The sequence below is a fragment of the Rhincodon typus genome, chromosome 3 (genome assembly GCF_021869965.1).
Source record: "Rhincodon typus isolate 14 chromosome 3, sRhiTyp1.1, whole genome shotgun sequence".
NCBI classification, from domain to species: domain Eukaryota; kingdom Metazoa; phylum Chordata; class Chondrichthyes; order Orectolobiformes; family Rhincodontidae; genus Rhincodon; species Rhincodon typus.
Genome location: NC_063334.1, coordinates 27168492 through 27182940, shown reverse-complemented (window position 1 = coordinate 27182940; position 14449 = coordinate 27168492). Strand labels below are relative to the sequence as shown.

Here is a 14449-nt window from a genome sequence, read left to right as displayed (position 1 = left end):
CTGTGTTTTTAAATAATCAGCATGGTAATATTCCACCTTTTTTAAAAGTCATCCTACTTTAAATTTTACTTTACAAATTAAGTATTCTTTTAGGTGGCAGATTGGAAATTTCACCTTCCTTCAAACTTGTATAATGAATATATCTTAGTGAGAGATTTAATTCAAGCTTTCAAAATCATGACATGTTGGGAGAGTAAATAAGGAGGAATTGTTTCCATTTGCAAGACAGCCATTAACTGAAGGACATTGATTTAATATAAATTGCAAACTAACCAGAGGAGGTGGGGAGACAGAGAGATTTGTTTTAAGTTATATTTGTGAAATGAACTGCCTGATAGAGCAGTGGAAGCATTTTAAACAATAACGTTCCAAAGGGAATTATTTCAGAAAAGCAAATTACAGGGCTATTTGGAGAGAACAAGGGGAAATGACTAACTGTGAAACTTTTAAAGAGCACGCACAGGCAAAAAGGATTGAACGACTGTCTTTTCTGGCATATGATTCAATGAAGGTTGAATGGTTGCAGTGATAAAAGCAAATCACTGAGGCTGTTGCTGTGAATATCTATCTCATGGTTCCTGTGTTTTACAGTGCAAGTTATGGTTTTAGAATATGAGTTTATTTTTTGGGAATTGAAGTCTTTAACTGAAGAAAATAACATGAATGCAATGAATGCAAACGTAGAGTCTATTAGCCTCAAAGGGCTAGGCCCACTTGGCATTAAGAGATTGCTGTCTGAAAAGGTAAGGGTAAAGGAAGTAATTACATTGCTGGTATTTAGAAATTGCCAGAACACTTGAAGAAATTGCAGTTCAAAAAGTTGCCATGTTTAGTTTAATAAAGTCACAATGGAAAGGTAAAATCATAATATAGCATGTGGATTTACTTAGCTGTGAAGCTGGAGACATGATGTCTGCCTTGTAAAGCAGTGTAGTTCAAAGAGCTGCTTTTGTTTTGGGATTTCAGAGCTACATTCATTCAAAACCGTTTAATAAACACTGAAAGCTTGTAAAACCCATTCCATTCATAAGACCACAGAAGAAATTGTAAATAAGGGATAACTAAATTGAAAGTCAGTTTGATTACAGCCCAAGCAGGTTAAGTTATCATGGAGGTAAATGGAGCTTAGGAGGGTTCTCTGGTTTCAATTTCTTTAGGTGTTTGCTGGGAGCGTTTTAGTTGTAATTTAGATCTTGTGTGATTTGCAGCTTCCTGAGATAGGTTAGCCAAAGTAAATGACAGATAGACCTGCACTGTAAGCAGAATAAAACACTAACTTCATCATTGACCATGTGAAAACTAGATGAGGCTTAATCTCAGCTTTAACCTTGTGAGGAACATAAACTAGCAGGAGAATCCACTGTGGGCCTTGCAGTATCATATTAGAAAAGGAACTAACCAGTTGAGTTGGTTGGATGCATTGGAAAAGTAACCAGAGCGAAGGACTGAGACCTCCATAGTCAAGAGTAGGTAAATAAAAGTTCTTTCTCTGAGAATAGATGGAGCTGAGAACTGTAACGTGCTTAGGGGTGGTCTCCACAGAATTAAATAACTTCGATTGATGTGTTTTCTAAAGATTTCTTGGCGAACTAAGAAGTAAACATGACTGCATAACATAGGTAGTTATAAACCATATTAAGTTAATAGTGCTTATTTTGTTTATTTTATAGACAAAAACATTTGTTTTGCTTAAAAATAGTGAAATTGTGTGGCTCAATTCTTTCTTTTTAAATGTTAGTAGTTCTTAACTCTATCATAGCAGTATAGAGGTAATTTCATAGAAAGATTGCAGGAATGAGGGATGCCAGTTATTTGGATAGACTGGAGATGTTGGAATAAAAGAAGAAAGTGCTGGAAATACTCAGCAGGTCTAGCACCATCTGAGGAGAGAGAAATAGGGTTAGAATTTCAGGTCAATAACCTTTCAATAAAACTTTGAACTGGAAAGGCTCAGGTTGTACTGTTTGAAGTGTTTGGCCAAAGAACCACAGGCATCACAAGCAAAAACATTCCTATGCATTGGTTAGGATTTGGAATGTATTGTTTGCAGGAATATAGGAAAAAGCCAGCGATTGGGACTAATTGTACTACTCTATGAAACAGCCAGTACAGAAATGATGGGCTGACTGGCTGCCTTTTATGCTTTTATGATTCAGCCATGAGAATAATTGCTCAGAAAAAAATAAGGAAGGAGATTTGTAGAAATACACTTAATAATTTTTGAAACTGAGGTTCCACTGGTGAGGACAACCAGCAGAGCTGGAATGTAATGATATTACATGAGATTACTTAATGGTTAACCTCCCTTTTCTGCTTATGTTTCTGCCCCCTCCACTCTGTGTGTACAATGGGCCCTCTTATCTTTATGCTACTGTAGAAAGAGATATGCTGTCAAAGAATGTGAAATTTCAAGCGGAGGGACAATGTATACCTGTGCTCCTTTTCCTTTTCTGTATAAATTGTTGCTTCCTTTGAAACCTTGTGTCTGTCCGACGGAGTGCAAGATGGAAATCTTTGATACCAATGTCTCCATCATAAACAATTCTCAACTCCTGCACCACCAAGCAACTGTTCTATCTGTGTTTTCCTCACAAAAGTTAAACTATCAGTGGCAAACTACTGCAGTAACAGGCTGTATAACACATGAAGTGCTAGCAGCAATCTTCATCCTGTTATTATGTCTTTTCTATTTCTTTTAGCTCCATGTGGGGCTGGTTTGACAGAAGATGGTAAACCTCTGCCACCTTGCATAACTGGAGCATGGATCATTCCAGCTATAATGGCCTGTTATCTCTTAGTTGCAAATATTCTGTTGGTGAATCTCCTCATAGCAGTGTTCAAGTGAGTATTGAGATACAAACAATGCATGCAAAAAAAATTAACATTCAGAGACAAAAAAATAAGATTAGACTATGAGTGATGTAAAGGAATTCCTTCAACATTAGCCTCAAAATTTCTTTAGCAATAATTTTTTCCCATCTCCACACATTCTTGATGGAGTCAGAGTCCATGCAAGGGAGCTTATCCATCCAGCAGCAGCAGGCTGTGAATTTTACACATTTATGTTGGAAAACTGATATTCCTGAGGCAACTCCGCGCACCCACCGCCCGCCCCACCACCCACCGTCCCTTCCACCACCACAACCGGGCAGAGTCCAGAGCCCTAAAATGGTCCTGTAATGGCAGATTGGGAGCTACTGATATTCCTTTCCCTTCTCCATCACCCTAGCATCAAGCTGCTGGGATGTGATGTTCACAGGCCATTCTGTAGATAGGACCCACAATGATGTTCTAACAACCACGCCCCAGCAGGACATTTAATTTTTCACAATGCTGCAGAGGGCTCCTCCTTTCTGAAGTGCCCTTGATGTCTCCCATCGGCCTCGGAGCTGTCTACCAGAGATCCCTCCGGAAACTCCTTATCACCTCCATATTCCCTGGTCCACCCACTCTCCTTAATTTGTCAAGGCTCCCATGGTGGGTTTTGATTGGCCATATTCCAGATAGATGGCACCTGATCTCCCAGCATAGACACTTCCATGTTCCTGATTGGGATTTGAGGTAGATAATTTGGTATAGCAAGGGCATCCCAAAACATTTCACAGCAAAGTGGGATTACTGTTGAAACATCTGTACAGCAAGATTGAAGCAATGTCGGAATAAGCAGATCATTTGTTTTTTGTAATGTCAATGGAGGGATTGATATTGGTCAGGACACTGGGAACAAGTCCCTGAAATTATTGCCATGGGATTCCAATTGTCTATTACGGTGTAGACAGAGCAGATTTGGGCGGGGAGGTAGATGGGTGTTGAGCTGAAATTGGCTAGGTGTCATTGTTGGCACGCTTCATAGAGGATTTCTCACTGTGAGCCCTAGTGAGTTTTCTTGTGCAAACTTGCCAAACTCGCCTCATTAACTATGTATTAAGTCCCCATGGAGCCCCATTGCCATATTCTCCCACTTGGTGCAGGCAGGACATCCCAGAATTCATGGTGTTGGTGCCATCTTTAAAGCTCAGCTGGTCAAGTGTGGCAGGCCACAGCTGGTTTGTTTTATTTGCCCCTGGACAAATCAGACAGAGGGTAATTGACCCGTCTTTTGCTGACGGGTGGTCCTGTTGAGGGGGGGAAGTTGGTGGTGCATGCAGCCACTGCCCGTGGATATTGCCCTGAGATGTTGGTGACTGATGGAGATCTGAAGGAGCAAGCAATAAGTTGGAGTCAGCAGTTTACCTTTTATGTCAGGAATTGACACTTGCGTAGTTTCTCTGTGGCGAGTGGGAGAATAGGAAACTGCATAATGATGAGGCGAGCTGATGTAATATTAAGGACGTAAATACTTGCTAATAGGCCTCTCACTGCTCAGTAGACCATCTTATCTCATTATTAAACACTTGGTTGGAAAATGGGAACTCTTGCTCTTGAAAGCAGAAAGCTCCCCACTGCTGATCTCATGATTTTCCAACTTTTTGCAAATACCCACATTATTTAGATCATAGAATCTCTACAGTGTGGAAACAGGCCCTTCGGCCCAACAAGTCCACACCAAACCGCAAAGCATCCCACCCAGACCCACCCTATCTACATATCCCTGAACACTACAGGCAATTTAGCATGGCCAATCCACCAAGCATGCACATTTTTGGACTGTGGGAGGAAACTAGAGCACCCAAAGGAAACCCACGCAGACATGGGGAGAATGTGCAAACTCCACACTGTCACCTAAGGGTGGAATTGAACCCAGGTCCTTGGTGCTGTGAGGCAGCTGTGCTAACCACTGTGCCACCCATGGGCATGAGAAGATTCTATCCAGGGTCTCAGTTTAACTTCAAAACTGAAAGACAGTACCTCCAACAGTGCAGTGCTCCATCATTAATGCAGTATGTGTTTCAGCCTAAATTATGCACTGATGTCACCGGAATGGGACCGGAACACACAACCTCAGATTCAGAGCACAGAGTGCTACCATATAATATGCCTTTGCATATTATAACTTTGCAAAAAGACATCTGAATAGAATCCTCAAACTTGATGATCTTCATTTCCACAGTGGGGGTCAGCCCTGGGAATCCACATTTCACATAATTGTTGAAGTGTTTATGTTGGGAAGATAAGTGATGCACTTGGCTATGGAGAAAGTTTATTTTTTGCAACTGAACAGAAATGAATACAGCATCAGAATATAGTAAAAAAGATAGAAAGCTACTTTGCAGAAGAAGACCATTCATCCCATTGTGCTTGTTCTTAGAATCTGCTATTTGATGAGTCCCACTTCTCTGCGTTTTCCTCGTAACTTTGTGAATGGCTCCCTTATAATATTTATCCAATTCCTTTTTGTAAATTACTATTGAATCTGTCAACTGCCTGTTCAGGCACAGACTTGTACAAAAATACCATCCTTATCTCCCTCAGGTTATTTTGCCAATAATCGTAAATCTGTGGCCCTATTGTCACCAACCATCCTGCCATTGGAAATAGTTTCTCCTTACCTGTTCTGTCAAAACCCACTATGCCACGGCTACAGAAAGCAGAACAAATAAACAACAAACTCTATAATTATCCTTTTCAAACTGTATAATTTTGGCGCCCATTTAGTTTTGGCCTGTAATCATTAAAACTGGATTGATAATGTAGGAATGTTCAAGCAAACAAAGAGATAAGACCATCACTCTGTCAAGTTGTACTGAACTTGCACTTTGCCCCCATGGGTGACAGTGTACCATTGTACCACTGGGCTTTTTTTTAAAACTTCTTCCTTCTTCTCCAGTCCCTTGAACATGAAAGATTGAAGGATCATCTTATTGTCTAAGAATGATTGAAAGGCTTGATACCATAGATAAAATACCTCCTTTGGTAAAGGAAGATTGAAAGGCTTGATGCCATAGATAAAATACCTCCTTTGGTAAAGGATGATTGAAAGGCTTGATACCATAGATAAACTACCTCCTTTGGTAAAGGAAGTTCAGATCCAATGGGCAGCCCTTAGAATTAGAGACAGGCTGTTTAGAAGTGATGTTAGGAAGCAGTTCTTCACACGAACTTTAGTGGAAATCTGAAGTTCTCACCCAAAGATTTTGTTGAGGCTGGGGGTCAAGTGAAAATTTCAGACTAGGCATGGGTTTTTCTGGTTGGATAAAATATTAAGAATTAGGAAACCAGGGCAGTTGGATCGAGTTAAAATATTGTTCAAGTATTATCTAATGGAATGGCAGAATAAGCTGAAGGGCTGAATGACCTCTTTTTCACTTCCCATGTACTGATACTTTCTTTATTTTTCTCTTCATTTTACAACTTTCCACCAATCTCTCCCTTTAACATTTATTTTTGCTACATTGGGGTACTCAATTGGCTATCCACTTTCCACATAATGAAACTTAAATGAAAAAAAACAAAATGAAACTTAATTCTTGCCCATGGCTCTTGTTTATTTGCAGTTTATTAAAAACTTTGCCTCTTGACAAGATACTCTGTGAAAGAAGCCAGTTTATCTTAGCGGACTGAATAAGGAAGCCCCAGTTTTGTTTTACATTGTGCCTCATTTCTGTTTTCTAATTCCTTCTCACCTTTGCAGCAACACATTTTTTGAAGTGAAATCGATTTCGAACCAAGTTTGGAAGTTTCAAAGGTACCAGCTGATTATGACCTTCCACGAGAGACCTGTTCTGCCTCCTCCACTAATCACTTTCAGTCACATGACCATGGTCTGCCAACTCATTTGCTGCCGCTGGAGAAAGCAGGAGACTGAACAGGAGGATAAAGATTATGGACTTAGTAAGTAACTTCTGTACCAGGAGTGGCTGTTCCGGTGCCAGGACTCCTGTTTTTGCTGAGCCAATCCACCTTGGTAACAAGTGAAAATAGCAACTAGAACACAATTCATTGTGACTTTAGAATGTGCTGTGGGCAGACAAGATCCCAGCCCTACATGGGATCTTGGATACTTTAAAGTGAGATCATGTCTTAAGGCTAAAGCCACAGGTCGGTTTCCAACCACTCTGGTGGACTCCCATTGAAATTGCCAGATACATGTTTAGGAAAGAAATGGATGCGTGAGGTGATCGGATAGATAGAGATTTCTTTAAAACCACAATGTTAGTTCTGGAAGTGAAACTTGCTACCATAAGGGTTGGTTGAGGTGAATAGTATACATGTATTTAAGGGGAATCTGATTCAAAACATGTAGGAGAAATGAGTAGAAAGAGTCACTGGTAGGATGAGATGAAGTGGCATGGGAGAATGCTCATGTGTAACAAAAACAGTCAGAAACAAGAAGGGCCGAATGGCCTGTTTTGTCTTGTAAAATTCTGTTGCATTTTATGAATAGCCATGGATTTTTGAGGTCAGATTTTTCATTCCAATGGCCTGTTTTAGGATGCTTCTAACGGGAAAAAAGTATTTTGAACCAGCAGAATACCTTGGCAGAATAAAATGAGCTAATTTTAAAATGTGCCCAACTAAACTAATATATTTTTATTAGGCTACATATAGTGATGCCCACAAGTCTGGACTAGCACAGTGATGATTGATAGGCTAATTTATCCAATCACTAATGTAAGTGACTGGGATTGATTTAACACACAACTTGTGTTTTGTAACAATGCTATTCATGCTCTTCACTGAAAAACAATATGCTGCTTTTATCAGAAGTTTTTGCTGTCTTTTCAGTGTTGAGTTCTGTTGACGATAACTCACTGTTTAAACAGATGCTGTTTACCAAGATAGATTCTGTTTACTGCTGACTCCATTTACTGTTAAATAAATTGTTTGCTATGAATTCTGCCCTAAGTATTACCCTGCCTCCAATTCACTGGATGACACTAGTGGCATTACACTTTTAATAGGCCATTTAACTTATTAATGAGTGTACACATTTTTGCAATAAGACTCACTAATTATACTCCTTTCTTTCTCCCTTATCCTTCTTTTCATCAGAACTCTTCATCACTGAAGATGAACTAAAGAAGCTGCATGACTTTGAGGAGCAGTGCATAGAGGAGTATTTTCGAGAAAAGGATGATATGTTCAACTCTTCAAATGATGAGAGAATCAGGGTCACTGCTGAACGGTGCGTTATTGCTATTTTCACTGTCATATAATAAAAGACCATTTTAGTTCAGGTTCAGTGGTATTTCAGGGCTGTGTATATATGTTCAGGATGTCTGAGATGGAGAAGGGTTAATCAAGCTCTTGATCCTGATCATAATCCTGCTCTTGATCCTAAACTTGTCCCTGTTCCTGATCATAATCCTACTCTAAATCCTGATCTTGTCCCTGTTCCGGATCTTAATCCTGCTCTAGATCCTGATCTTGTCCCTATTCTGGATCTTAATCCTGCTCTAGATCCTGATCTTGTCCCTATTCTGGATCTTAATCCTACTCTAGATCCTGTTCCTGATCCTCATCTCAATTCTGTTCTAGACCCTGATCCTGTTACTAATCAATCCCACTTCCCCGTCCATAGTGCTGCAACTCTTTCCCCTTCAAATATTTATTCAAATCCCTTTTGGAAAGTTATTGTTGGGGCTGTGTCCCCTGCCCTTTCAGGCAGTACAATCCAGATCATGACAACTTTGTTTGCCATTATCACCCCTTTAATTCAGGTTCGTTCGCTGCTCCTTTGCAGCAGAGGCTGTTGATTTAAAATGATTCTAATGGGGCTAGGATGAAGGATTCATCAGTACAGTTATGTTCAGTGTCTGCTCCATTTTCTCTTGAGCAGAGTCGATAACATGTCGATGAGGCTGGAAGAAGTGAACGAAAGGGAACACTTCATGAAGGCATCCCTGCAGACCATGGATGTCAGACTGGCACAGCTGGAGGAGGTGACAGGACGCATTGCATCAGCCTTGGAAAAGCTGGTTGGCATGGACAAGGGAGAGGCAGGCAAGGTGAGATCCAGGACCTCCTCGGACTGCACTGACACGGCTTACATCCTGAGGCAGAGCAGCTTCAACAGCCAGGAGGGCAACAACTACAAACTCCCAGAATGTGGGGAGCAGGCCGGAGAGGAGCCCATGTCGCCCACATCGCCCACCATCACACCAAGGATGAGGAGCCACTCCTTCTACATGGTGAGCCCCAAGCCGCAGGTCGGGATGGAGCAGAATGAGTTCCCCTTCAAGGAGAGGTCCCTGAGCTTACAGAGGACCAGCAGCTCGCAAATGATGGCTGTGGTGAAGGAGCTGAGACCCGGGCCACCCCCTGACCCTGACCCTGCCCCAGCTCCGGCAGCTGCCCCCCCAGATGGGAAAAGGCCATCGTCTTGTATCGACATCTATGTCTCGGCCACTGAGAAGGAGGAGGAGGAGGAGGAAGAGGAGATGGTGGAGAGTTCCCTGAAGGTGCCCACTGGGCTTGGGCCATCTGAAATGATGGTGGTCATGCTTGGCAGCCAGGGCTCTTCTCTGGTGTCCAGCCAGTGGCCAGAGGGGAGTGGGACATACGAGGAGATGTTTATCTCAGATGGCCTGGTGACAGTCCCAGAGAGTGTGCAGACAGCCGAATGCCTACAGCAGTGGGAGACTGACCCTCCCATGTACCACACTCTGGAGCGCTCTAAGAGCAGCCGCTACCTGGCCGCCTCCAGCATCTACGCGGACGACTCGCCGATGGTCAAGTCGCACAGCTTCGTCTTCCCGTCGCGGGGTTATTACGGCTGCTGCCTGGGAGTTCCCGTCAAAACGACCGAGTACACCAGCATCACCGACTGCATCGACACCCGCTGCGTGTCCGCCCCGCCGCTCGGCATCGAGCACCCGCACTTGTCCGGCGGCTCGGCCGGATTGCACTCGGGCAGCCTGGACGAGGTGTGCGCCTCTCACCCGGAGAGAGAGGCCGAGCTGAGCCACCCGAGCTCGGAGAACGAGGAGAGCGAGGGGGATGTCCGCCCTCCCCCAGCGGAGCCGCTCTGCAACAGCAACAGCGGCGGCGGCGTCCTGCTGTACGGCCCGGACAGCGCATCCCCGCTCTCCCGGCTGGGGAGAGGGAACAGCTACACCGCCTCGGAGCCCAACGAGCTGGGCTCGCACGCCAGGAAGAGCTGCTCCATCAGCGACAAACTGGACACCCAGTGGAACTCCCTCCGCACTGAAACCCCCTGCCAGCGCAGCCGCCCCTCCAAGCCGGACGAGGCCATCTCCCTGAAGACTCTGTCGAGGACGACAGCTTTTCAAAGTTTTGACAGCAGCAAACAGCACAGCTTCACATAATTGCCGCTGCCTCCTCTATTCTTTTATTGTGGATCAAAATGTGTGCTCGTTTCCCCCCACCCTGTGAGATTCATTGGCGCCTAAATGGTGTCCTGTTGGCCACCACCATAATCTTGTGTGTTTAAAACACTACCCAAGTGTGTGTATGCCCTTGGCACAGTGTACTTCCTTGTCCTGATATTAAAGGAACCGTGTCACCATGTGGGGCAGTGGAATAATAGTTCTAAACCTCTGGAAATCCAGGGTGTTGGCAGGGGTGCCAATTCCCTTAGCATTACTGTCACTACACCAAACAACGCTTTTCACTATATTTGTAATACACGTGACAATAGATTAATCGAATCCAATCCATGTCAGATGCTGGAAGCAGCAAGGAATCACCCTTCTGCCTCCCCTATGCCTTCAACAGTGCCAGGTTATTTAAAGGTTTCAGAAGTCAGGCCATAGAATCATACATTTATAGCACAAGAGGAGGTTATTCGACACATCATCTAGAGTCATAGAGACGTACAGCACAGAAGCAGACCTTTCGGTCCAACTCGTCCATGCCGACCAGATAGCCGAAATTCATCAAATCCCATTTGCCAGCATCTCTTTAAACCTTTTCTATTCATGTACCCATCCAGATGCATTTTAAATGTTGTAATTGTACTAGCCTCCACCTCTTCCTCTGGCAGCTCATTCCATACATGCACCACCCTCTGCATGAAAAAGACAGCCTTTGGGTCTCTTTTATATCTTTCCCCTCTCATCTTAAACCTATGACCTCTAGTTTTGGACTCCGCTCCACTGGGAAAAAGATGTTGGCAATCTGTGGCGTCTCTTTGAAAGATTTATCCAATGAATTCCACTCCCCCCACTCATTGCCCCATTTTGCATTTCCTGCACTTTTAAAAATTATTTGCTGGTGTTTATCCAGTCCCCTTTTGAAATTTCTATTGAATCTGCTTCCAAGCAGCACATTCCAAATGACAATCACTTGCTACAGATAATTATGTATAAATTTTGTCTCTTGCTTTGGCTCTTTTCCCAATCACCTTGAACTTTTTGAATCTTCTGTCACTGGGAATAGTTTTTCCTCATTAACTCCAAATCCTTCATTATATTGAATACCTTGTCTCAACCATCTTTGTTCAAAAGAGAGAAATCTCTGTTTCCCTGGTTTTCAGAGGCCATAATGATACTGGTAACGTCAAATGAAAATTTTAGAACGAGATTTTTTTGTTATTGTTGGGTAAAGTCTATTAAAGGTTATGGAACCAAAGTGAGTGGGTGGAGTTAAAATACAGATCAGCCATGACCAAACTGATTGACAGAATAGGTTTAAGGGGCCAAATGGCCTCCTACTCTTACTACAACCCTGTGGTTCCACTTCTGAAACTGGTTTAAAATTTTTTAAATTAAACCTATTTTTCTAATCAACCTGTTCAGAGTTGTGATTACACACCTCTGGAGCAGGTGGGACTTGAACCCAGGTTTGTTTGTCTAGGGGTAGGAATGCTACCACTATGCTACAAGAGCCCACTGAAACTGGTTTAAAGAATAGATAAATAAATGTTTCACATGATTTACAATAATCTTTAGTTCTATAGGATTGGCTCATGTTCAGACAGGAGTAACAAGTGGTAGAATGATGGCAGGCCTTCTTAAGAGTTTTTCACATGTAGATGTCAGAGAAGGAGCTGACCCAGCCTAAACTCCAGATGATGTGGCCCCCTTAATTCATTTTTCAAAGAATAAAGTGAAAGGACTGTAAGTAAACGTGACCACAATGCAGTGAGTAAAACAGCACAAAGGAAGAAATCATTTTGATACCAAACAATGGTGAATTTTATCTTAACTGCTGTTTGTTAATATTTGATAGCCTTTTGAGGAAGGATTGTACAGTATTTTTAAAAATAATTTGCAAGTATCTGTAGTTTTGTGATTCCGAGTCCAATTATTCATCAAGTGAGTAACGTTTATATGGTTGCTAAAAATCTATTTGCTAGCTCTTATTTTAAAAGCATGTATGCTGTTGCAATAAGGATGTAAATAATAGTGTTCATCCATTTGGTCCAGACTTGAGATTAAGACTCTAGCATTGCATGCATTTAAAAAAAAGCTGGATTTCACCAAAATGTATCAGGCTTAATAGGTAAAAGTTAGTGGTTATCTTGGACAAATGCTACATGTTCCAAATGCCCATGGCTGATAGCCAAAGCAATGAGTTTTGGTTCTTTTAGAACTTAATGTCCAAGTTAGTTAGATCTCAAGGGTTGAGCCCACAGGCCTTGCAAAACACTCAAGCACATTGGTTTTAAAAGGCGATGTTTTGAAGAATCATAGAATCGTACAACACTGATGGTGGCCATTCAACCCACCTTCCCTGTGCTGGCTCTTTAAAAGAGCTATTCAAACAGTCCTACTGCCCTTTCTTTTCCCATAATCCTATGAATGGTTCCCTTTAACTATTTAACCAATTCCCTTTTTGTAAGTTACTATTGAAAAAAGTGTTTACTAATTTTCTTTTGCCAATAATATTAAATCTGTGTCTTCTAGTTACTGAGCTTCCTGCCACTGGACACCGATTAACAGATTATTCAGGAACCTTTACTGTTCAAAGCTAAAATTCAAACTGAACCCCCAGAAATGCCAATCAGGTCTTCAACACTCTGCACACTTATACATCTGCAAATCAGCAGTCTTGCATTGCCTGTGTCTAGTGAAGTAGATTTGTTAAAGTCCGAATATGACCCCCACTCATGTGATGACTTAATTTAGTATAACAAAATACCATATTCTCTTACTGATAGCAAATACGTTAATCGAAGCTTACAAAGATGTTGTAAACTTGAAGTGCAATATTTACCTGCTATGATGCCAAAACCCACAGGTTAAACCGTCATTTTGACACAATAGTACAAACGCAATGGGTATTTTGGTCCAAATGAACAGGTCAATCCAGTATTTGTCACTGAATTTCACTCAGCTTTTTGCCAACATCAGGTATCTTGGATGTTCTCACAGCTCAATGTAAAATCAAGGGGAGTGTTTATTTTAAAACATTAGACCCCTTAATACTATTGCCCTTGACAACCCCAGGGAAATCATTGATCTTAACAGTAATGTAATCACAAAGCAAAGTTTGGAAAAGGGTTCTTTAAAAACAGTTCCGGTTCTTCAGGCTAAGAGTTATAAATGTATGTTCTGGTTGTATATTAAAAGTTAAAAAAACTACTTCATGAAACTTATAAGTCTTTATGTGAGATTATCCCCATTCATCAACTAGATAATGATCACTTCAGCTGAGAGTGACTCTCCTTCCATTCAGCCAAATGACTGTAAACACCGTGGGAACAAATCCACAATATATGCTTTAAAGAAAATGTTATGTCATTATCGCGGTAGATAGTGTTAATGCCAATTAAAGGGAAAGATTTTTCATCCAATATTTTGTCTCTATCTTTCTTTTTGTAATGCCTTTGTTTTCCTCATCTCTTCATTTATGAAATTGAATGAAGGTCTCATCAGAAACAGATTTGATTTCTTCATTACAAAAAAAAGGGGACAAATGAGGCAAAAATACCTTGAAATTGTTGATTTACAGTCCCCTGATAAGGTAGGAATTCTGGATGTAGAGTTTCTGCTTTGGATACAATCAAGAAATTGCACTCGAAATGTGTTGGCTCAGTAACATTTCAAATCTTCATTAAAATTCATTTGCATAATCACAATCGTAAAATTTTCCATGAACCAGTGCAATCAGACAGTCTAATAAAATTTCATTACTTTTTATTTTATCCCCATTAAAATCTATTACTTGAGATACTTAAGACCGGTAACCAGTGTAGTTTTATTTTACAAAGTTGAAAATGGATTTATCACAGAAATAAATATTTTAATAAGGGTGTCCAAGAATGAGTAACCCAAATTAAAATTGCTGAAAATAAATTGAAGAAATTGAAACTTAACCATTTAAACCATTTGATCAGTATAAATGTGAAATGAGTTCTGTGTCATTTAAGTAACAACACTTTGAGCTTCAAGGAATAGGAACTCTATCTTGTTTGATTCTGCAAGCTGCTGATGCCAGAAGAGACTGCTAGTTTAGATGCTCCAGATCAGTTCCTACTGGTTCTGTTACATAGCACATGCTTATCAAGGTGCAGCGGTGAAAAAAATGAAGTGCTGGAGAAACTCAGCAGATCTGGTAGCATCTGTGGAGAGAGGAACAGAGTTTACGCTTCAAGTCCAATATG

General features: G+C 41.4%; 1 protein-coding gene across 1 annotated transcript in view; it reads left to right on the top strand.

Moving 5' to 3' along the window:
• The window catches only part of trpm3 (transient receptor potential cation channel, subfamily M, member 3), a 445569-nt gene extending 434779 nt beyond the window's left edge, over positions 1-10790 (top strand). Inside the window, exons 22-25 of the mRNA XM_048620080.1 lie at positions 2700-2841; positions 6572-6771; positions 7933-8065; positions 8720-10790. Coding sequence (XP_048476037.1) covers positions 2700-2841; positions 6572-6771; positions 7933-8065; positions 8720-10208 — 1964 coding nt within the window. The 3' untranslated portion in view covers positions 10209-10790. The remainder of the gene's footprint in view (positions 1-2699; positions 2842-6571; positions 6772-7932; positions 8066-8719) is intronic.
• The last annotated feature ends 3659 nt before the right edge of the window (positions 10791-14449 follow it).